The 25593-nt window shown below is 44.9% G+C and overlaps 1 protein-coding gene across 1 annotated transcript in view; it reads left to right on the forward strand.

The window, feature by feature from the left end:
• Positions 1-25593, forward strand: part of LOC126355627 (uncharacterized) — a 791356-nt gene that overhangs the window by 476744 nt on the left and 289019 nt on the right. Inside the window, exon 3 of the mRNA XM_050005990.1 lies at positions 13434-13500. Coding sequence (XP_049861947.1) covers positions 13472-13500 — 29 coding nt within the window. The 5' untranslated portion in view covers positions 13434-13471. The remainder of the gene's footprint in view (positions 1-13433; positions 13501-25593) is intronic.

Below are 25593 nucleotides of genomic sequence, written 5' to 3' on the forward strand. Positions count from 1 at the left end.
CTGTAGTCAGGTCTTGGTCTCCCTCTAAAAATTTTACCCCCTCTCCCAAACTTCCCTCCAGTGCTAATTTAACGATGCCTCGATGACACCGGATATGTTCTATCAACCTTTCCCCTCTTTCAGTCCAAATATGACATAAATTTCTTTTTTTCTGAATTCGATTCAGTATCCCCTCATTAGTTCTTGATGAAAGCTTCGCAATTCTTATGTGGCACCAGGTCTGAGAGGTTTCTTTTACGATAGTTAGTTTGCAATCCACGTATACTGGAGAGATAGAAGTCATGGGTACCTCTTCATACCTTATTATAGTATAGGACCTCCTTTTGTCCGGTGTAGTGCAGCAGGTAGATGTGGCATTGATTCAGGAAGTCGTTGAAAGTTCCCTGCAAAAATATCGAGCTATGCTACCTCTACATCCTCCGTAGTTGGAAAAGAGTTTGCTGTTCAGAATTTTGTGCACGAACTGACTTCTCGATTACGTCCCAGAAATATTCGATAAGATTACTGTTGGGCTGGCCAAATCATTTGCTCGAATTGTCCGGTAAGTTCCTCAAACCAATCGCGAACAGTTGTGGCCCGGCGACATGGAACATTGTCATCCTTAAAAATTCCGCTGATGTTCGAGAACATGAAGTCCATGAATCGCTGTAAATTTGCTGCATGTGGCCGAGCATAACTAGGACCCTTCCATCATTATGGAAGCACTACCAGCTTGTGCAGTGCTTTGTTGATAACTCGGGTGCTCGACCCTGCCGTCAGCTCTTACCAGTTGTCGTCTACGGTCCAAACCGATTTGGTCACGAGCCCAGGGAGAGGCGTTGCAGGTGATGTGCTGTTGGCAAAGGCTCTGGCTTCTGTCGTTTGCTGCCATAGGCCATTAACGCCGTGTTTCCCCGCACCGCCCTAACGGATACGTTCGTCGTACGTCCCACATAGATTTCTGCGGTTATTTCACCCAGTTCTGCTTGTCTGTTAACGCTGACAACTCTACGCAAACGCCAATGCTCTCGGTCGTTAAGTAAAGGCCTTCGGCCACGGTGTTGTACGCGCTGAGTGTGAATGCCTGAAATGTGGTATTCTCGGCATACTCTAGACACTGTGGATCGCGGAATGTTGAACGCGAAATGGTCCTTGGAGCTAGGTGAATGGGACATACAGTTTCGGAAATCGTTAGGAATTCAATTCTGTTAATTCCCGTCACACGGCTATAATCACGTCAGAAACTTTTCACATCAACTGAGTACAAATGATAGCTCCGTCAATGCACTGCCCATTTTTACCTTGTGTACGCGATATTAGCGCCATCTGTGTACGTGCATATCGCTATCCTTTGTCACCTCACAGAACAAGTTACAGTACACTGCCCAAGGATGATCCTTCTTAATCTGAAGTGCACAACGGACCTCATCCGGACATCGATGATGTAAGCACGGGAATGGAGAACGATATATATTACAGCGATTAGAGCAGATTATTGGAGCAAGAAATATTCCCAGTCTTGCTCGTGATTTTGAAACTGCTCATGCATATCAGAATCGCAGCACAGCTGAGCGTTGACAAAATTCTGTATCACGCGGGAATGCGCCGTATTGCGGCGAGGGCCGGCCGGGGTGGCCGAGCGGTTCTAGGCGCTACAGTCTGGAACCGCGCGACCGCTACGGTCGCAGTTTCGAATCCAGCCTCGGACATGGATGTGTGTGATGCCCTTAGGTTAGTTGGGTTTAAGTAGTTCTAAATCTAGGGGACTGATGACCTCAGAAGTCCCATAGTGCTCAGGGCCATTTGAACCATTGCGCCGAGAGCAGAATTCGTAATTGTTTCCCGACGTGGAAAATGCGACCGTATATGGCATGGTCTTTGTTTGGTTATGAGTGTGCCGTCCTTGCCTGAAGTCTGCGTAACACGTGACGCGAGCATGATAACAGTATGTGCCTAGTCACTGCGCAACCTGCAGTTAACCGTACGACTCTCTCCCGCGCTCTACACATGTGCGTGAATCTGTCAGAAACGGCTTAGGTTATTGTGTGCTAGCCGTAGGAAACTTGTCGAATCCGAGCAATTGTTCCAGTGATAATGCGTACACACTTGGCTTCTACTATGCAGATCAGCACCGGCTTAGAGAGTACGCGAGAATGCGTATCCTCGAATCCAGGCATAATTTACGTCGTCTATAGACAATAATGGCGTTTATCAGTTGACGTACAGCGCCTATCAGTTCTTTATTTCGGAGAGCCTTATGAATTTTAACAATATTATTTTTTTCAGTAGGTGGGCTTCAAACAAAGGAAACAGTGGCGTTAACTCGGGTAATGTGAGCTGCAGAAGGGTTTTGTAATAACTTTGTTACGAAACGAATTTTACAAATTAATGTATGGTAACGTTTGAATTACGGAACCAGTGGCTGGAAAGGACTATTTAATATTGTTTTGACGTAAACTACTTAGCTTTTAACAGCAATTCAAAATGAGAGGCCTTACAACATAAGCCGTTGAAAAAATAAGTGCCATTGCTATTCTAGGGGTGTTTGTTGCTGCTCCACGAAGACCAACGTAACTTTTTTTGTAAGGGTGCTTATTGAGAAATCTCCGAAGATACGACCCAACACCGTCTCTTCAGATTCTTCGGAGCGAACAGTTGTTCGTCGGGGACCTCGCCTTTCTCTGTACGGCGTAACTGAAGGAGACTTTCATTTCTCCGTCCACGGCTATAAATTTCTTCGAGTGAGGATAATGGCCGTTGGGGAACTTTTCTCTGTACATTCCTTCGGCTTGGGGGGCGCCGCATCCTGTACCACGTCAGAAATTCCTGTAATAATAAGAAACACACCACCTACTTCAGTCAGTCATCACACTTGTATATCATTTTTCAGCGTCGAAGCGGCAGGGGACTGTTCGTTACGAAACACAAATCAGTTTTCAAACTACGTGTCACACACACAGTGACCTCAGACCGCATAACTCTCGTTTTCATCTGCTGGTTTTCTGAACAATAACAATCTGACACACTTGCTGTCATTTTTCGGATTAAAGTATTTTATTTTTCAGTCACCAATGCTGCACTGTTTTGAATGTGCAGCCGAAGTGGTTGTATAGTGTTACCATAAAAATGTACACACCTAAATTACAGTCAGTGTTTTAAAGTCATACAGTGGGGAAAACGTAGGGCCTCGATCAGACTTCACTACAGACAGAACAAAGTTTGTTTTGATTGAACTAGTATACGAGGTTTGATTGGAAAGTTTTTAGAATGGATCCGCTACTGCTTACTGGTTTGGCGGGCAGGTACAAGGAGGGTGGGGAGTGAGTCATTGCCTTGTCCTTGAACGCTCTCTGACAGGTAACTGCGGGACTGTTAGGGCTTGTTGCCGGATTCTGTCTGCGTGAAAATGGACATAAAAACGGAGCAACGAGTTTGAGTGAAATTGTGTTTTAAAACCGGGAAGTCAGTTTCTGAAAGTTGTGAAATATTAAAAACAACTTCTAGAGATAATTGTATGGGCCAGTCAAATGTTTTTGTGTGGTTCAACAGCTTTAAAAATGGCTACGAATCATTTGAAGATAAACCACGGTTCGGCCGTCCTTCCACCTCATAAACGAATGAAAATGTTGTGAATGTTCGCGACTTAGTGCGTCGTGACTGTAGACTTACCATTAGGGAGATGGCTGATGAACTTAATTTAAGTTTCTATGCAAAAAAGACAATTTTAAGTGAAGATGTGAACATGCGTCGAGTGTCCGCAAAATATATTACAACAGTGTTGTCAAGTGACGAGAGACAATATCGACTTGGCGTATGCCAAGAATTGATTAATCGGACTAAAAATGATCCAGATTTGGCAAATAGGGTAAGTACAGGTGACGAATCGTGGGTATGATCCTGAAAACAAAGTGCAGTCTTTGCAGTGGAAGACTCCAGGTTCACCACGACCGAAAAAAGCACGGCAAAGCCGATCGAAAGTGAAGACAATGTTGGTGAAGTTTTTCGATTCTACTGGTATTGTGCATCATGAATTTACCCCTGGAGGGCAGACAGTTAAACAGCAATACTACAAAGGTGTCCTTGGGCGTTTGCCTGCATTGTGGAAAGACAGGAGTTGGGTGCTACACCATGACAATGCTGCTCCGGCTCCTCATGCCTTCTCCATCGCTGAATTTTTAACCAAATTCGAAATTCCTGTGTGTCCACAACCGCCATATTCCCCTGATTTGGCCCCTGCGGACTTCTACCTGTTTCCTAAATTGAAATTTTCACTGAAAGGGAAGCGATTTGACTTGATTGAAGACATCCAGGCAAATACGGAGAGCATCCTTAACACACTTACGGAAATTTTTTTTTTCTAGGAATGTTTCCAAAAGCGGAAACACCGTTGGAGTCGGTGTGTTCAGTCAGAATGGGACTATTTTGAAGGCAGTAGTATGTAAGTTCCACCATTGTACAATTGCAAGGCCATTCTTAAAACTTCCCAAGGCTGTTACACTCTTATGTGGAATACTATGTCATAACTATTGAGGAGACATTTGGTACATTGTCTGTCATTATCAAGTTTGGGCGTTTCTACCATTGTATGACTTGATGTAGAATACGGATTGTGATGGAAAATTGCTTTTTTTGTAATCGGTCTTATGACTGGTTTGATGCGGCCTGCCACGAATTACTACTCTGCGCCAATCACGTCATCTCAGAGCACCACATGCACCCGACTTCCTGAGTTATTTGTTGGATGTATTCCAGCTTATGTCTCTCCTCTGCAGTTTTTACCTTCTCCAGCCCCCTCTAGTACAATTCATTGACATCGTAACACACGTGCTACATTTTTGTCCCTTTTTATCAGTGTTTTCGCATGTCCCTGTCCTTGCCGAGTCTCTGGAGAACCTAATCATTTCTTATCAGTGCATCGAATTTTCAACATCCTTTTCTAGCTCCACATCTCGAAAGTTCCCATTCACTTCTTTAACCACCTTCCACCATTCACTTGCAGCGCTGTACTCATTCTCGGGAATTTCTTTGTCAAATTAAGGGCGCCATTTGATTCTGATAGACTTCTTCTGGCTACACAACCAAAATTGTTTGGTAGTGGTGATTGTTAAATAAGATATTTTAATCCAATCAGTGAAAGCAGTGCTGCAGGATCTTATCATTCAGAATATGTACTAAAATATAGGAAATAATTTGTTCCGGTGCCTTGTGTACAATTTTGGCGGCAAAGATTTGGGACTGCCTGTATACCGTGCGATGGGAGCGCGTCGTCGTGCATCGTTCTGCACAATGCAGAGACTGTGTGAAGTTGAACATTTTGCTGACCTGAGTGTGTGTGGTCTGGGCCGCCAGCGATCCGTGCAGCGCTTCCGTGCGCGGCGGGCATCGCGTGAGGCCACATTTGGTTGCCGCCCCTGCGCCAATACGGTTCCACCTCTGCTCTTTAGATTTCCGTGTCCCGCGGCGTCGAAACGCCACCACCCACCTGGGCGCCCGTCCTGCCCGAGTGTGGCTTTTCCGAAGAATGACTTACCAGTGGTACAATATTGTTCGATTCGGATTATCACTGGCGCAGAGATTCGATTTCCGTAAGAGTTTGGCCTGATAAAAAGGACGGGCCGTGCAGGCGTAACCTCGGGTATTAGCGACTTGTTTCCCCTTATCCCTTGGCTGGTACTTTGCCTCGGAAGCAGGCACCTCGCGGCTGGAAGTGAGCGAGGTGGGGGGTGGGGGGGGGGGGTGGGGGGTTGGCTGCGGCTCACAGTGCACACTAAAGGTTGTGAAGGTTGTGGTCCGCTTGTTGCAGACCCGCGTAAGCTATACATTCGCAAGACGTCACTGCGCTTTTCAGTTTGGGGAAAAAGAAAAAAAAAATGCTTGCGAAAAGGCCTGGCAGGTAGCAGCACTTTCCAGAGACTGCTGTGGGGAGAGAATAGGGTGACCTATATGACTGTCTGAGGCTGACTCGACGAAAGGCGACTGTCTAAGTAGGACACAGAATAGTGCGGCAACACACAGGTGCGGAAGTACTGTGCTTTCGTCTCCGCCACCGAGCTGTTAGATTCAGTACACGACTACACGAGGTGTATATTGGTCAGTTCTTTATCAGCTAACCTAACCATGACACTACGTCTCACTCTTAACACACAACTAAGAATGACGGAAAAATAAACCAGAGACAGAACCGAACAGTACAACAGTCCGTACGATTGGTGAATGGGCCACGTTTGTCTCCGAACTAAACACACAGCGTATAAAGTCTACATTTGCACTGTTGTGCAGATATTTTCAGTGCAATACCAATAGAAATGTAAACGGGGAGATGAAATGAAATGAAACGAAACGAAATTACTGTAAAATATGTCTTTGGAGACATGTCCTTACGCCAAAATACTCGAAAACATATCCCTGACAACATCCGAAATTTTGTCGGTGGAGTTAGTGTTTTCCCAGTACGCCGACTTAAAAGGAAACCTCCCCATCGCACCTCTCTCAGATATAGTTATACGTTGGTGCAGTGGATAGACCTTGAAAAACTGAACACAGATCAATAGAGAAAACAGGAAGAAAGTTTCCTTTTTTTATTTTCGCAAAGTTAATATTTGTCCGTTCGTTCATTGACGTCTCTGTTCACTGTAATAAGTTTAGTGTCTGTGTTTTGCGACCGCACCGCAAAACCGCGCGATTAGAAGACGAAAGGACGTGCCTCTCCAATGGGAACCGAAAACATTTGATCGCAAGGTCAATGGTCAACCGATTCCTCCACAGAAATTCGCTGTAGTCGACTGACGTCGTGTGTTCCGACGTCGTATGTTTCGATGTTTGTTTAGGTGTAGCGTCCCCATACTATGGCGCAGTTACCTCGCATCGGGCGGACGGACTGATAATAATTGTCTGAATATAAAAAAATAAACTTTTCACTCGAGGGGAGACTTGAACCAAGGACCTCTCGTTCCGCTGCTGCTCACGGGACCACGGCGCTCCTGCGCTCACACTCTCCTTGATGTTGCCTATCTTGCACATGGACTACTCAGTTTGTATATTGTGCTTATTTTTTTTCATAGTTCCACACAACTTCTTCCTTTTTTCTCGATTGATCTGTGTTCAGTTTTTCAAGGCCTATCCACTGCGCCAACTTTTAACTAAATCTGAGGTGGGTGCGATGGGGAGGTTCCCTTGTTAGTTTTCGATTGTACTTAAAAAAAGACCCCGTTCTTACCTGTTCTCTACCCATTAGTATGTTAGAGTTGTCGTATCCGAACATTATATATTTATACAGATAGTGAGTCATCCACTATCTGACCAAAAGTATCCGGACACCACTACGTAATATGGAACTGATCACTAGACGTCACGAGAGGCGACGTGCCACTATAAAAGACGGGGGGGGGGGGGGGTGTATTGAGTTGTCAGTAGAGAAACAGTAACAGTATAATTATGTGTCACTCACAAGAGATCGGTGGCTTCGAGCGTGGATTGGTCATCACATGTCACCTGAGCAACAAATCTATCAGAGACATTTGAACCCTTCTAAGGCTACCCGAGTCGACTGTTGGCGATGTGACTGTGAAGTGGAAACGCGAAGAAATATCCACAGCCAAACGAAGACCAGGCAGATCACATGTACTGACAGAAACGTGCCGTCGAATGGTGCTGACGGTGGTTGTAGAAAAAATCGCATGAAATCAGCAGAGGAAATCACTCGTGACTCCAAAGTGCTACCAGCAGTCCAGATAGCACTATGATTGTGCGTAGGGAGTTAAAAAAGAATGAGTACTCTGTGTTAGGTGAGACTTGAAGTGCTGTAAAGAGCGACTCCATTGGGCAGTGCTTCATTGGAAATGAGTAATTTGGACTGATGAATTACCCTATACCCTGTGACAATTCAAAGGTATGGTTTGGGTTCGGCGAATATCTGGAGAACGTTACCTGCCATCGTGTGGACTGCCAACAGTGAAGTGGGCCCAAGGTGGTGTTACGGTATGGGGATGGTTGGCTGTCGTCCCCTTACTGCGCTTAAGAAAACGCTGAATGCGGAAGGATACGAACACATTTTACAGCTCTGTGTAGTACGTACAGTAGACGAACAGTCTGTAGGCGATGACTGACTGTCTCAGCATGTCAATCCACCCTCTCATTCAGCAGTGCTTGTGGTACAATGGTTGTGGACGGTAAGATTCCTGAAATGGACTGACTTGCCAAGAGTTCCGAACGGAAACAGTGACACACCTTCGCTTAAGACCCCAGCATCCAACATCACTACCCTATCTGTTTCCAGCTTTGAGGATGGGTAAGGATCCATTCCCCGCAGTGGCATTCAGACACCTAATCGAAAGTTTCACCACGAGAGGTGAAGCTACCATAAAGCCAAAGGGTGGACGCACCTCGTGTTAAAAATATCAATTGATGGGCCTGCTGGTACTTTAGATCAGGTAGTGGATATGTATCAACGTTCCAGTAGTAAAGAAAGATGAGACGGGCAGTGGTAGGTAACTTTTTTTTTTTTAACGAAAAGAAATAGATGCATACTGTTTCTGCGGCTACGTGCGTCTGATCAGATCAGTGTGGTCTGCAAAGGGATTGAGACCAGCTTCTATAGCTGCAGCTGGGAGCGAGCTGGCGGCGCCTAAAGTGCGCGAGTAGGGCGGGCCGCCGCTGTTATGCAAATGGCTGCGTAGCGCCGCCAGCGCCAGCGGCCTCATTAACATTGCAGCGGGCGCTGTTGACTTAGCGAGGCGCAGATTAGAGCCGCCGCGATCCAGCGCGGCCCCATTAGACGGAGCCGGGGGCTTCTGCTTCAGCCCCAGCTGTCCCTGGGTGGGCGGCGCCGCCCGCTTCTGAATTTATTAGCCTCTGCAGCTTCGTGGCGGCTCTCGGGAAGTCGGTCGCAGTTGGCTGGCTGGTGTCTGTCACTCGTCACTAGAGCAGCTTATCTTGCTGCGACTAGCGAGAGCAGCACACCGTTAGAGGCGCTGGTCTCAACTTGGGAGGACGAACGTCATCGCCCAGTCCCCTCCACCCTCCTCCCAGTGCTGTTAAGTTAGACTGCTGTCACACGTAGACGGGTCAGGTACTTCACATTCAAATGGCGATGGCCGCTGATGGAGAGACACACAGTTCTCGTCAGTTCAGACAAGGAGTAAGCGGACACCACGGCGCGGACCGGTACATGACATGCAAGGGGCAAGGAAGACGTGGCCAACAAATGTCTACAGGTGTGGCCAGGGCTGGATCAAGCATTTTATCTGCGGATTGTGTCGACGGTAGCCGCCACAGGAAAATCGTAATGAGCAATATTTCTTTTAGGTGGCCCCATCCACAAAACGGAAAGACAAATTGATAGTCTCTGTCCAAACAACAGAGAAAATACATTTGACGATTCTTACGGCAGTCGCCTTAGATATTGTACCGGGGATACTACTGTACTTCGGGTGGCCAGCCCCAAAAATAGAAAATCCGGCGTGGGTGTTGTATTTAGCCGGACATTTTCCCCTTAAAGTCGCACTACCTATTTTGAATAGAAATAATCAGTTTGGTGTTTCCAGTCGTTTATTAACAAACAACTGCAGTCAGTTTTTTGCGAGATGAACTTTAAAGCGCGGTTAAACTAAAAATGGTCAGTAAAAAGTGCTATAATTTGGCAGTTATATTAACAACTAAGTGCTCAGGGAGGAGCCCTAAGATAATCCCATGTCAGAAAAAACTTGCAGTATTTCACTATATAAAATAAACAATTATCTGCTCTTCTGGGACGGAAAACTAGATGATATTGAATAACGTGGGTCATTTCAGTTAGACTTATAAAGAAATAAAAATAATGTGCTTCAAGTATAAATATTTCTTATTCGAAGCCACTTTATCAGGAACGTTATTTTTTTTTTGGAAATCATTTCCTGGAACTCTTGATGGGGCACTTTTAAATTACAAAACAACATGATTACCTTGGCGATGATCTCCGTTCGCAATCTACTGCGGTCCTTCGTCCGCAGGCATGTACGAGAGAGGACACCCTTATCATTATGGCCTGGGAAAAGCTAATGGCGTTATAAATCAGTATAAAGTATTTAAGATCAGTAAACAACGTTGAACTATGTGCCTTGGGCTTAATTTTCTAGTTTAGCAAGAACGCGGAACAGTGACACGTTAACAGCAGAACCTAGAAAATTGCAAATATCTTACCAAAAATGATGTGTGCCGCTCGCTGATAAAACAAATGGTGTCGCATGTGGAAGTATGTGCGACACTCTATCCCAGGGAAGGCGCAGCGTAGTGAACTCTCGTTCACACCTGCGTGTCCCAAAACGAGGGGGCGCGATACCATCGGCATGTAACACTGCAAGTGCATTTACGTAGCTTATGCCATCAAATACCAGATTTGGTTTATTGCGTCACGGAAAAGCCACGTATAATACTTCCGTCCACTACTGTTATACCATAACCTCAAAGCTGGAGGCAGTTTGTAAAATGAAATTACTTTTATTCAAGCAATTATAGTATAAAAAAACAGAGCACCGTTACCCTCTGAGAGGAATTTTGTTTTGTTGACCGTGATATACCTAACGGAGATGGCTTATCGGCAGTGAAAGTCAGAATTACGTAAATATTTAGACAGTAACAAACAATAATTTGCTTGTCCTCGCTGTCCACATGATAATAAAAACGGTCGCCAGCCTAATTAGGCATAAGAATGAGTAACATTCTTGTTCCTGAAAATGAAAATAAATAACTTCAATGGGCAAACACAGCCTGTACTTCGTCTCACGAGAGTGCAATGAACTTTGGCACCTGCATATGTTCACGTTAAAGAAAGTGCTAACAGTTATAAGAGAACATGGCTATTTGCATACTGGTAACAGAGACTGACATACACTTATGCCTTCAAGGTTTGGTCAATACTACCAATATTCACTGTAGAGTCATAAAATAGGCATAGGATCAGTATTACTTTTCAAACTTTTCCTGTCTGACAAAAAATTGTAAATGTAGTTCACTGCAAAATTATAAACTGCTCATAGGTTAAGTCTCTCTCAGCTAAATACCTTTTTATTTAGAATGAAAATTAATGGAATTCAGTAACAGATTACTTCTCACTGTCTTTTGAATAAGGAAATTACTGCTTTCATAGATAGTTGTTTTTCTATTAATCGTTACGTAGCATGAGCACTATAGACAAACTATAGATCCTGTTACAACATTAATATGCACGTTTAATTCACAAGAGGAACCCAGTATTGTACAGAATTTGACTTGAATAGCAAGAGTAATTGAAACGTTCTATAATTAAGTAAATTTGTGCATTTGAACTACTTTCAATGGAGAGGCCCTTAATCTTGATCACTGTAGCAGAACAAACTAAACACACTTTCATTACATCAGTGAAACAAGCACTTAGCAAGCATGAACATATAACTTTCAACAGTTGCAGTTCTGAACTTTTACTGCAATGAAACACAAAATTGAGATGTTTGTTAGATCCTTTCAACAAACAGTATTAAATTTAGCACACACTATTGTCATATTAATTTTAATATGCTTTCAATGAAGGACACTCGGTAATCACTGTAGCATGGGAAGGACCCTAAGTAATTGTGTGACTAGGGATAAAAGTCAAGGTAGGTAAAAGAGTTAGAGCACAAGTTACCTTATATTTGCGCTCACTAAAGCACCCAATGAGCTGATCCTTCACTGTACATTACTATAGTGTTCCATTACAGTGATTGCGCAATGTAGTGGCGATTGCATGTCGGTAGGTGTATTTGCAGGTAGAATTGCTGGAGTCTGCCATTTCTTGGTGATGATGATACATACAAATTCCAGAATAGTTCCAGCTTATTATCCATCCATCCGAGGCATTGGAAAGCGTCAGGAAAAGCCTCTGCCTTTTCTACCTAGGCCAACCACAATTTGCGCGCTCTACACAGTTCCGTTCCCGAGGGGAACCACAGCACCTTTTTCATACAAAATAACTAAGAACCATAAGTGAGGATCAGCAATTACATAATAACAACCAAACACATTAAATGAAGCAGAACATTTGCACATATTGGTAGTTCTACACAAAATTATTTAAATAAAATTATTTAATTTTAAAGATAACGTAAGTGATTATGTAAAGACAACCAAAGTGATTATATGAAAAAGACAAAACATCTAATTTGCTCATATTGCATCTCTGTAAGAGATTACTCTTCCTAAACTCTAAAAGAAATAAAAGTTTTTACAAAGAAAGGAGTATACAGTTTTGCGTTATCGATTCAATCAAACACATCTACAGAAGCTCAACGATGTAACATTAAATAAAACAAAAGGCAAAATAAATCAGTAGAGCATTAGAGCTATGGTGTTACAGGCAGTACGGAGCATTTGCTTCTTCTGGTCTCGCTTGCCCTGTACGTAGCGTGTCATTGCGTCGATGTTAGGCTCCTTCAGCCAACGAAGAAAAAACGTTGGACATAGAAATAAGAACAACATTGGTTTGTATATCTATGTAGCCTTACAGTATGTCTCTACACTTCCCCTTATAGTCATTTCTCGCACTCACGTCATTAGCTTTCAAAGGGCCTTCTACATCTACATCCATACTCTGCAAGCTACCTGACGGTGTGTGGCGGAGGTTACCTTGAGTACCTCTATCGGTTCTCCCTTCTATTCCAGTCTCGTATTGTTCGTGGAAAGGACGATTGTCGGTATGCTTCTGTGTGGGCTCTAATATCTCTGATTTTATCCTCATGGTCTCTTCGCGAGATATACGTATGAGGGAGCAATATACTGCTTGACTCCTCGGTGAAGGTATGTTCTCGAAACTTCAACAAAAGTCCGTACCGGGCTACTGAGCGTCTCTCCTGCAGAGTCTTCCACTGGAGTTTAACATCTCCGTAACGCTTTCGCGATTACTAAATGATCCTGTAACGAAGCGCGCTGCTCTCCGTTGGATCTTCTCTATCTCTTCTATCCACCCTATCTGGCACGGATCCCACACCGCTGAGCAGTATTCAAGCAGTGGGCGAACAAGTGTACTGTAACCCACTTCCTTTGTTTTCGGATTGCATTTCTTTAGGATTCTTCCAATGAATTTCAGTCTGGCGTCTGCTTTACCGACGATCAACTTCATATGATCATTCCATTTTAAATCACTCCTAATGCCTACTCCCAGATAATTTATGGAATTAACTGCTTCCAGTTGCTGACCTGCTATCTTGTGGCTGGATGATAAACGATCTTTCTTTCTTTCTATGTATTCGCAGCACATTACACTTGTCTACATTGAGATTAAATTGCCTTACTTGCTCGTTCTCTACTTAATGGCTAAAAATTCTAACAAAGGCCGGACACTACCGCAGAAAGCTGGGCACTTGGCAGCCTTAGTTGTACCTGCTTTCTCCCTGCACGAGGTGCTTTACTTTTTCTTTTCTTTTTTTTCGTGTGCGCCAGTACAGCAGAGTGGGCCTGTGTTTCAGATGACGCCGACGTGGGAGGCCGGAGCCAGCATGTCGATATGTTCCCCGGCCGCCGGCGACACCTGAGGTGAGTGGCAGAGGGTGCCTGCGCCGTGTCCTGCCGTAGCCGAGAAGGAAATATTGTTTGTAACAGTGTGCTATGAACGGTGATGTGCTAGGTGTGAAGGTGAAGACCGGAATGACCGGCTGAGTTGCCCCCTAATTCTACACATTCTCTTCCTCAATTCGCGAAAGAATAAACAATTACCATAGAACGGAAGGAGTTATCTCGAGTGTCGTTAAAAGAGTGAGGCTCGGTTTTATTAATAAGTAAATATCGTTTTAAAATACGGCCACTGCGGCCGGTGGTTTGTGCATGCGACCTGATTACCTATGTTTACTGGCTATCAACATACACCATAACTGGAGCGCTCGTCCGGTTTTACGTTTTCTTGCGCTTATTACAGATGTCTCGGTTGACTATAAATCCTACCCATTGTGTCCTGCACGCACTAAAGAATTTCCGGCGTACTGAAGGCTTGTAAGGCGTCGAGATTTATCGTGCGATTAGTGAAACTAACGGAGAAAGCATTATGAGCAATGGAATGATGCGGGAAATCGGATGGAGCGTTTCTTTATGGCCGTCCTAATGTATTCGGTGAAGCGCGAAGTAAGCTACCAATCTGTCCTCGCTGAAGAGTTAATGAAGAAAGTTGACGCAAAAGGCCAAGAAACGACTTCCTGTTGGTGCTGCCCTTGAAAAAAACGTTTAGGGGGTCAGCGACAGGACAACGGCGATGACGTCAAAGCAGCAGTTCAGCAGTCTATGGCAAATCTGGTAACGGACTTTTATCCCTATTGAATATAGAAGTTAGCTGTTAGTTACAAGTGGTTTATGTTGGTAGATACTATGTTGAAAAGTAGTAAAGGTTTCATGTAATAACAGTATTGTTTCAGAAGTTACTATTTGTGATATAAAAACGCGTCTTATAAAAAAAAAAAGCCTCGTAGAGCGCAGTGGTTTTTTAAGAAGATAGTTGTTTTAATATATCGGCACGTTAATAGAAAGTAAAGAGCTTTGTCAGTCCAAAGAAATATTAATCCAATTTTGGGTAAATCATGGTCCGCGTCTGTTTAGATACCTCCAATTGCTTACGTGTTAGTCACCATATTCTTACTAAAAATCGTGCGCAGCGACCATTGTTGTATTCTAATTCTTATTTATTTTGTCAGCGTTAATCAAATAGTTTTCGTTATTATACTCGCTACTACGGTGTTTGTGACGCCTCGTTGCAAGACAGTGGCGATGAGTAGCATAAGTTACTATCGTTGGCCGCTCGGGATTAGCCGAGCAGTCTAAGGCGCTGCAGCCATGGACTGTGCGGCTGGTCCCGGCGTTGAGAATGTTTGGTCTCCATTATTAAAACAATTTTCGACCAGTACCCAGTTATCTGTCTGCAGTGGGCAGAAGCATATTATAAGGAACGATCAGAAAGGTTCCGTTGGAGGGTGTTGCTGGAGCGTATATGCAACGTAGCGTGACTCTGATGTGGTCGTATAGGCATCAGAATTTAGGGATTAATGTGGCATTCGACCTACGTGCCGTGAATGTGGAAAGGTGAACTGTGGCCACGGTGTTGCGTCCAAACGAGAGCGGCATGCTATTAATTTTTTTCGTGGCTGTCTGAGGACAAACAGCGGGGGACATCGTCGGAGAATGAAGAATGTGTATCGGGCAGTGGTGTCATCCATCGCCCCGTTGGCTCAAGGACGTCTACCTGGTCTTTGATTCCCGTGGACCATTGCCTATGAATTTCAAGGAATTTGGTATCTCCCATCACTGGGGAACGGTGTACATGGGACTTCACGCCTTCGGTCCCTTGAAAAGGAATGTTAAAGGGTCGACGACGATTCCTATCGGACGAGGATGTGCAGCAGGCAGTTACGGACTTCTTGACGCAGCAGGACACAGTGTTTTACATAACGGGTGACTTCAACCTGATGCGTCTGTGAGATGCTTGCTCCTTCGCACGCGGTGATTTTGCCTTGTTGGCGTACCGATTATGGACTCGGCCTTCGAACGGAAAACTTTTTGATCGCCCCTCATATATTGATTTGGACTTACATTTAAATCTTCTCGTAAGTTATATAATCATACACCAAAACATTATGACTACCTGCGTAATATTGAGTTCATCCACCTCTAGCAAATAATACAGCAGCAGTTGCGCGTACCATGGATTCGCCAAGTCTGAGGTACATTTGTGGCACCAGATGCCGACGCACGGATCAGGCAATACTCGTAAATTACCGGCCGGTGGTGTTTGGCGCCCAGTAGCGTCCCAGATGTCGTCCGTCGGACTCAGTTCAGGATGATTTGATGGCCAGTACGTCAAAGTGCGTTCACTGCCTTGCTCCTCGAACCATTTTAGCACGAGTCTGGCCTTGAGACACGGACAGTTACCCAGCCGGAAGAAACTATCGGCATCGGAGAAGACATGAAGCGTGGAGGGACGGAGGTGGCTCTTAATAATGATTACGTAATGCACAGCTGTCTCGGTGGTTCCTTTCGTATGGATGGCTGCATATCAGGACACGACCATCGGCCAGGCGCAATAGGTAAAGTGATTCAATCGACCAGGATTCACGATCCGATCTCGATGACAAGCGCCCACTGCACCCATATCGTTGGATCACAATGGAAACGCGTAGGCGTCATGTGCTACGGAGCCCCGTGCTGAGTAAGGGCCGAACGGTGTGCTCCGAAACTCTCGTGTCTGCACCAGGATTTTAGTCTGCAGCAGATGGCCGCCTAATCTGCTCAGTGGAGCGGGAGGGCATCCTAGCGCCACATGGACGTCCAGAACCTTTTCACCTACTCGTGGTATCACCGTCCTCCAACCACTTTACGTAAGTGCTCACTCTAGTACCACGCAAACAGCAGCCCATATTTGCCGCCTTCGAGATACACTTTCCACAGCACTAGGCTATAAAAATCTGTCCTTCGTGAAAGGCATTTATGTGGTTGTATTTCCAGATTTACAGCCAGTATCGTCGCTAGATAGATTCTCCATCCATCCCTACTTCGCTTACATACAAGGTCTGTTCCGTGAATTCCGGAACATTCGTACGAGGGTAATCCCAAAAGTAAGCTCTCCTGTTTGTTATAAGTACATAGACCTGTTTATTTCTACAATGGTTTACATCAGTTTACAGCTTCAACATTTAGCTATTTTTCGACATAATCACCATGTCTGTCGATGCCTTTTTGTAAACTCTGTGGCAGTTTTTGAATGCCCACGTCATAGCAGCCTGCTGCCATGCTGTTCAGAAAGTTATGAACCTCTTCTTTCACCTCGTCGTCGGAGCTGAATCGCTTTCCGGCCAAATGTTCTTTTAACCTAGACAACAGGTGATAGTGACTGGGCGCCAAGTCAGGACTAAAGGGTGGGTGGGTGACTATGTTCCACTGAAACTGTTGCAGAAGAGCAACGGTTGCCGAGCGATGTGTAGGCGAGCGTTGTCATGGAGAATGTGTACGCCCTTGCTCAACATTTTTCTCTGGTTCTGAATTGCCCGTTTCAAAAAATGGTTCAAATGGCTCTGAGCACTATGCGACTTAACTTCTGAGGTCTCAGTCACCTAGAACTTAGAACTACTTAAACCTAACTAATCCTTTCCGATCCCCCCCCCCCCCCCCCAAAAAAAAAAAAAAAACGGTTGTCATGACTTTACCAGCAGACTGTGTTTGTTTGAATTTCCACGGCTTTGGCGAAGGAGGATGCGCCACTGGCGTGATTGTTGCTTGGTCTCAGGTGTAAAGTGGTATGCCCAGGTTTCGTCACCCGTCACGATTGCGTCCAGAAAGTTGTCCTGTTCGGCTGCAAGACGGTGAGGAAATGCGCGGGTAGCATCAACCCGTTGCCGCATGTTGTCCTCAGTCAGCATGCGTGGCACCCAGCTTGCGCACACCTTCCGGTATTTCAGTGTTTCCGTTAAAATTCTGTGAGCGGTGCTTCGGGAAACGTCAGGACCCAACGTGCAGAGATCATCCAAGGTGATCCGCCGATCTTCACGCATGCTTTGCCCAACTTTCAACACTGTCTCCTCAGAAATTGACGGTCTTCCGTTCCTTTGTTCGTCGTGAATTTCGGTCCGACCAGTTGCAGACTCTCTACACCACTTACGAATATTTTTGACATCCATGTACGACTCACCATACACTTCCGTCAATTGGCGATGGATTTCAATCGGTGGTAACATCCAACGGGAGCTCCATTCTCAACGGCTGCCAAGCCAAGACTGAGCGCCTCAGCGCGGCGTGCACGTGTTTACACATAGTGCGTAAAGCACTCTTCATAACAGTGTGACCAACTGCCACATAAACAGAGATCTGTACTTATAAAAAACAATAGGAGACCTTACTTTTGGGATTACCTTCGTAATTTCGCGCCAGTGGTGTGTTGTAGCGAAATGCGGTTGGCATCCCTGCACACGCCTGTGTTTAATGTGTAACTGCCACAAGTTTCATTGTTCTACGTCTGTTAGTTATAGTTCAGTACTGTATGGCTAGAACGTTGCATCGCACGATTTGCGAATTTTCAGAAGACAGAGTTACAGGAGGAAAACCTTTACATAGACACACCAAATGTTGCAGGGATCCTACGGCGATGAGTGCTTAAGCCTTTCTCGGTGTTACGAATGGTTCACACGGTTTAAACATGTCCTGACGGAAGTAAAGGTGACCATCATTCAGGATGCCCTTCGACGTTCTTCAACGATTCTTTTCAGGAACGTCAACGAAACTGTGCGCGCCAATTGAAGACTGACAGAGAGATTGCAGAAAAATGTAACATGTTAGTTGGATCATGTCATGAAATCATGACACCGCATCCTGGAAAGCATCGTGTTGCCGCCAAGTTCGTTTTACGGCTCAAGAGTCAATACCAGAAAGACGTTCTCCTCGCAATCCGTGATAAGTATTTGGATCGCGCAAATGAGAACGAGATGTACCTTAGGAGAATCATAACTGGTGATAAGACGTGGGTCTACGGTTACGATGTTGACCAATGTTCAATCTTCACAATGGGGCAGAAAAGGTTCTCCAATACCAAAAGACTCGTCATCTCAGGTCAAACTTCAAAGCTGATAGTTTTCTTTGGCTTTGGAGGATTAGTTCATAATGATTTCGTGCCACAGGGACAAACTATTAATTGATGGTACTCTCAAGAGGTGTTGGGACACCTGCGAGAAAATGTAAGAAGAAAACGGCTTGAAATGTGGCGAAACAACACTCGCAGAGTCATTCCTGTTGATGAGAGACTATTCCACAAAAAAAAAAAGAAATCACTGTGCTGCCTCGTCTTCCGTACACTCCGGACTTTTTTCATTTCCAAAGTTGAAAACCGTGTTGAATCGAGAAATATTTGCAACATACACGAATAAAATTCGCAGACGGCACTTCGCACGATCCAGAAAGAGGCGTACCAAGATTGCTTCATCTACATTTACGTGACCACTTTGCTATTCACAAGTGCGTGGCAGAGGGTACAATGAACCACCTTCAAGCTGTCTTTCTATCGTTCCACTCTGGAACGGCATGCGAGAAAAACGAGCTCTTAAATTTTTCAGTGCGAGCCCTGATTTCTCTTATTTTATCGTGATGATCATTTATTTCTCCCTATATAGGTGGGTGCCAACAGAATGTTTTCGCAATCGGAGGAGAAAACTGGTGATTGAAATCTAATGAGAAGATCCCGTAGCAACGAACAACGCCTTTGTTTTAATGATTGCCACTCCAATTCACGTATCATGTCTGTGACACTATCTCCCCTATTTCGCGATAATATAAAACGAGCTGCCCTTCTTTGTACTTTTTCGATGTCATCCGTCAGTCCCATCTGATGCGGATACCACATCGCATAGTAATACTCCAGAACAGGGCGGGACAATCGTGGTGTAAGCAGTCTGTTTAGTAGACCTGTTGCACCTTGTAAGTGTTCTGCCAATGAATCGCAGTCTTTGGTTTGCTCTACCCACAATATTATCTATGTGATCGTTCCAGTTTGGGTTATTTGTAATTGTAATCACTGAGTATTTAGCTGAATTAACAGCCTTCAGATTTGTGTGACTTATTGTGTAATCGAAATTTAGCTGATTTCTTTTAGTACTCATGTGAAGAACATCACACTTTTCTGTGTTCAGGGTCAAATACCTCTTTTCGCACCATACAGATAGCTTATCTAAATCATTTTGCAATCCGTTTTGATCATCTGATGACTTCACAAGATGGTAAATGATAACATCATCTGCAACCAATCTAAGACGGCTACTCAGATTGTCTCCTATGTCGTTGATATATATCAGGAACAATAGAGGGCCTATAACACTTGCTTGGGGAACGCCGAATATTACTTCTCTTTTACTCGATGATTTTCCGTCTATTACTACGAACTGTGACCTTTCTGACAGGTAATCACGAATCCAGTCGCACGAGTGAGGCTATATTCCAGAGGCACGCAGTTTGGTTAAAAGATGCTTGTGAGGAACGGTGTCGAAAGCCTTCTGGAAACCAAAAATATGGAATCAATTTGACATTTCTTGTCTATAGCACTCATTACTTCAGGAATATAAAGAGCTAGTTGCGTTTTGCAAGAACGATATTTTTTGAATCCGTGCTGTGTGTCAATATGTCGTTTTCTTTGAGGTACTGTATAATGTTCGAATACAGTGTATGTTCCAAAACCCTGCGGCAGATCGACGTTAGTGATATGGCCCTGTAATTCAGCGGATTACTCCTACTTCCCTTTTTGGATATTGGTGTGACTTTAGCAATTTTCCAATCCTTAGGTACGTATCTTTCTGTGAGCGAGCGCTTGTATAATTGCTCAATGTGGAGCTATTGTATCAGCGTATTCTGAAGGGAACCTGACTAGTATGCAGTCTGGACTGGAGACCTTGGCTTTGTTACGTGATGCAAGCCCGTTCGTACACCGATGGTATCTACTTCTATGTTTATTATCTTGGCAGTTGCTCTTGATTGGAATTCAGGAACATTTACTTACTTACCATAGCTTTCTGAACAGCATGGCGGCGAGCTGGTATGACATGGGCATACAAAAACTGCCACAGCGTCTACAAAAATGCATCGACAGAAATGGTGATTATGTCGAAAAATAGCTAAATGTTCAAGCTGTAAAACTGATGTAAACCATTGTGGAAATAAAGAGGTCTATGTACTTAGAAAGAAATAGGAGACCTTACTTTTGGGATTACCCTCGTACCTCTCAATTGCTGTCGATACTATCTGTTCTAAATGACTACACAACTTCTCTACGCTTACATGATCAGATCGTAAGGAGTGAAGACTATCTTAAAAAGGCGTTAAGAGCATTTTTATCATCTTTTTAAAAAATAGATATACTTTGTGTTTCGTTATGGGTGTTTCGGTGTTTAGCCTAGCAGCAACTGACTTGTGGTCGCTAATCTCTGTATTCGTCACGATACCCACTATTTGTCCAGGATTATTTGTTGCTAAGAGATAAAGTACAATTTCACAACCATTAAAGCTTCGAGAGGGCTCATGAACTAATTGGTCAAAATAATTTTCCGAGAAATTCCGAAAGGGGAAACGGCGTTCGCAGCGCTGCATCTATAGTGGGGGAGAGTATTTCGAAAGAAGCGATGCACGGTACGTAAAGGCAAGCGTAGAAAAATTTGTGGACAAAAGTCGCGAATTTTTTGAACGGACCTCGTACTTCCCTTACCGCTTCACGTGCTCATAACACCACCAGGCGTCATTCGACCCCATAGGTCGCCATAACGTTTTGACACATCAGCGATGTAGTTAGTGACGTATTTGTATGCACTTGCACGTGCTCAGAGTGTGGTGCAAAGACTGGCATCTGACCGTCAGTATATGCTGTTGTTGTTGTGGTCTTCAGTCCTGAGACTGGTTTGATGCAGCTCTCCATGCTACTCTATCCTGTGCAAGCTTCTTCATCTCCCAGTACCTACTGCAGCCTACATCCTTCTGAATCTGTTTAGTGTATTCATCTCTTGGTCTCCCTCTACGATTTTTACCCTCCACGCTGCCCTTCAATACTAAATTGGTGATCCCTTGATGCCTCAGAACATGTCCTTCCAACCAATCCCTTCTTCTAGTCAAGTTGTGTCAATGTTCGAATGTGTGTGAAATCTTATGGGACTTAACTGCTAAGGTCATCAGTCCCTAAGCTTACACACTACTTAACCCAAATTACCCTAAGGACAAACACAAACACACACACCCATGCCCGAGGGAGGACTCGAACCTCCGCCGGGACCAACCGCACAGTCCATGATTGCAGCGCCTTAGATAAGTTGTGCCACAAACGCCTCTTCTCCCCAATTGTATTCAATACCTCCTAATTAGTTATGTGATATACCCGTCCAATTTTCAGCATTCTTCTGTAGCACAACATTTCTAAAGCTTCTATTCTCTTCTTTTCCGAACTATTTATCGTCCATGTTTCACTTCCATACATGGCTACGCACCATACAAATACTTTCAAAAGCAACTTCCTCACACTTAAATCTATACTTGATGTTAGCAAATTTTTCTTCTTCAGAAACGCTTTCTTTGCCATTGCCAATCTACACTCCTGGAAATGGAAAAAAGAACACATTGACACCGGTGTGTCAGACCCACCATACTTGCTCCGGACACTGCGAAGGGCTGTACAAGCAATGATCATACGCACGGCACAGCGGACACACCAGGAACCGCGGTGTTGGCCGTCGAATGGCGCTAGCTGCGCAGCATTTGTGCACCGGCGCCGTCAGTGTCAGCCAGTTTGCCGTGGCATACGGAGCTCCTTCGCAGTCTTTTAACACTGGTAGCATGCCGCGACAGCGTGGACGTGAACCGTATGTGTAGTTGACGGACTTTGAGCGAGGGCGTATAGTGGGCATGCGGGAGGCCGGGTGGACGTACCGCCAAATTGCTCAACACGTGGGGCGTGAGGTCTCCACAGTACATCGATGTTGTCGCCAGTGGTCGGCGGAAGGTGCACGTGCCCGTCGACCTGGGACCGGACCGCAGCGACGCACGGATGCACGCCAAGACCGTAGGATCCACCGCCACTTCCCAGCAAATTAGGGACACTGTTGCTCTTGGGGTATCGGCGAGGACCATTCGCAACCGTCTCCATGAAGCTGGGCTACGGTCCCGCACACCGTTAGGCCGTCTTCCGCTCACGCCCCAACATCGTGCAGCCCGCCTCCAGTGGTGTCGCGACAGGCGTGAATGGAGGGACGAATGGAAACGTGTCGTCTTCAGCGATGAGAGTCGCTTCTGCCTTGGTGCCAATGATGGTCGTATGCGTGTTTGGCGCCGTGCAGGTGAGCGCCACAATCAGGACTGCATACGAGCGAGGCACACAGGGCCAACACCCGGCATCATGGTGTGGGGAGCGATCTCCTACACTGGCCGTACACCTCTGGTGATCGTCGAGGGGACACTGAATAGTGCACGGTACATCCAAACTGTCATCGAACCCATCGTTCTACCATTACTAGACCGGCAAGGGAACTTGCTGTTCCAACAGGACAAGGCACGTCCGCATGTATCCCGTGCCACCCAACGTGCTCTAGAAGGTGTAAGTCAACTACACTGGCCAGCAAGATCTCCGGATCTGTCCTCCATTGAGCATGTTTGGGACTGGATGAAGCGTCGTCTCACGCGGTCTGCACGTCCAGCACGAACGCTGGTTCAACTGAGGCGCCAGGTGGAAATGGCATGGCAAGCCGTTCCACAGGACTACATCCAGCATCTCTACGATCGTCTCCATGGGAGACTAGCAGCCTGCATTGCTGCGAAAAGTGGATATACACTGTACTAGTGCCGACATTGTGCATGCTCTCTTGCCTGTGTCTATGTGCCTGTGGTTCTGTCAGTGTGATCATGTGATGTATCTGACCCCAGGAATGTGTCAATAAAGTTTCCCTTCCTGGGACAATGAATTCACGGTGTTCTTATTTCAATTTCCAGGAGTGTACATTTTATATCCTCTCTACTTCGACTATCATCAGTTATTTTGCTCCTCAAATAGCAAAACTCCTTTACTACTTTAAGCGTCTAATTCCCTCAGCATTACCCGACTTAATTCGACTGCATTCCATTATCCTCGTTTCGCTTTTGTAGGTGTTCATCTTATATCCTCCTTTGAAGGCACTGTCCATTCCGTTTAACTACTCTTCCAAGACCTTTGCTGTCTCTGACACAATTACAATAAAGTTTTTATTTCTTCTCCATGGATTTTAATACCTACTCCGAATTTTTCTTTTGTTTCCTTTATTGCTTGCTCAATATACAGATTGAATAACATCAGGGAGAGGCTACAACCCTGTCTCACTCCCTTCCTAACCACTGCTTCCCTTTCATGTCCCTCGACTCTCGTAACTGCTCAAATGGTTCAAATGGCTCTGAGCACTATGGGACTCAACTGCTGTGGTCATTAGTCCCCTAGAACTTAGAACTACTTAAACCTAACTAACCTAAGAACATCACACACATCCATGCCCGAGGCAGGATTCGAACCTGCGACCGTAACAGTCGCACGGTTCCGGACTGCGCGCCTAGAACCGCGAGACCACCGCGGCCGGCTCTCGTAACTGCCATCAGGTTTCTGTACAAATTGCAAATAGCCTTTCGCTCCCTGTATTTTACCCCTGCCACCTTCAGAATTTGAAAGAGAATATTCCAGTCAACACTGTCAAAAGCTTTCTCTAAGTCTACAAATGCTGGAAACGTAGGTTTGCCTTTCGTGAACCTTTCTTCTAAAACAAGTCGTAAGGTCAGTATTGCCTCACGTGTTCCAGTATTTCTACGGAATCCAAACTGATCTTCCCCGAGCTCGGCTTCTACCAGTTCTTCCATTCGTCTGTAAAGAATTAGCGTTAGTGTTTTGCAGCCGTGATTTATTATACTGATAGTTCGGTAATTTTCACACCTGTCAACACCTGCTTTCTTTGGGATTGGAATTATTATATTCTTTTTGAAGTCTGAGGGTATTTCGCCTGTCTCGTACATCTTGCTCACCAGATGGTAGAGTTTTGTAAGGATTGGCTCTCCCAAGGCTGTCGGTAGTTCCAATGGAATGTCATCTACTCCTCGGGGCCTTATTTCAACTCAGGTCTTTCAGTGCTCTGTCAAACTCTTTGCGCAGTATCGAATTTCCCATTTCATCTTTATCTACATCCTCTTCCATTTCCATAATATTGCTCTCAACTACCTCGCCCATGTATAGACGCTCTATATACTCCTTCCACCTTTCTGCTTTCCTTTCTTTGCTTAGAACTGGGTTTCCATCTGAGCTCTTGATATACATGCAAGTGGTTCTCTTTTCTCCAAAGGTCTCTTTAATTTTCCTGTAGGCAGTATCTATCTTACCCCCTAGTGATATAAGCCTCTACATCCTTACATTTGTTCTCTATCCATCCCTGCTTAGCCATTTTGCACGTCCTGTCGATCTCATTTTTGAGTCATTTACTGCATTTTTATATTTTCTCCTTTCATCAATTAAATTGAATATATCTTCTGTCACCCAGGGATTTCTTCTAGCCCTCGTCTTTTTACCTACCTTATCCTCTGCTGCCTTTACTACTTCATCCCTCAAAGCTACCCTATCTTCTTCTACTGTATTTCTTTCCCCCATTCTTGTCAATTGTTACCTTATGCTTTCCCTGAAACTCTGTACAACGTCTGGTTTAGTCGTCCAATGGCCTTAAATTCCCACCATTTTGCAGTTTCTTCACTTTTAATCTACAGTTCATAACCAATAGATTGTAATTCGCGTATATAGACGAAAAGATGCGATAATATTTGGTTTCATCCACACGATTCAATAAGTTAACTGAACTGTTGGATGTAGTGTCAGTAAAAGTTCTGTGCTGTAACGGTACGCCAAGTGATGGGCTCTTTCACAATTTTTTAGTTTGTTATTAAAAAGACATGAAATACATATTTGGCACTAGACGACTAAAATGAAGTGCGCGCCGTGCGAGATACTCTGAGAGTTGCCCGTGAAGGCGGCGGCCGCTGTGGACGTCTGAATGCCACCTGGGGTGGATACGCCGGACTGGGGTGCTGATCGCCTGCCTTTCCTCACAGACGGCGGCAGCCGCCCCTGTCCTGCGCTCC

This window comes from Schistocerca gregaria, chromosome 3 (assembly GCF_023897955.1).
Source record: "Schistocerca gregaria isolate iqSchGreg1 chromosome 3, iqSchGreg1.2, whole genome shotgun sequence".
NCBI classification, from domain to species: domain Eukaryota; kingdom Metazoa; phylum Arthropoda; class Insecta; order Orthoptera; family Acrididae; genus Schistocerca; species Schistocerca gregaria.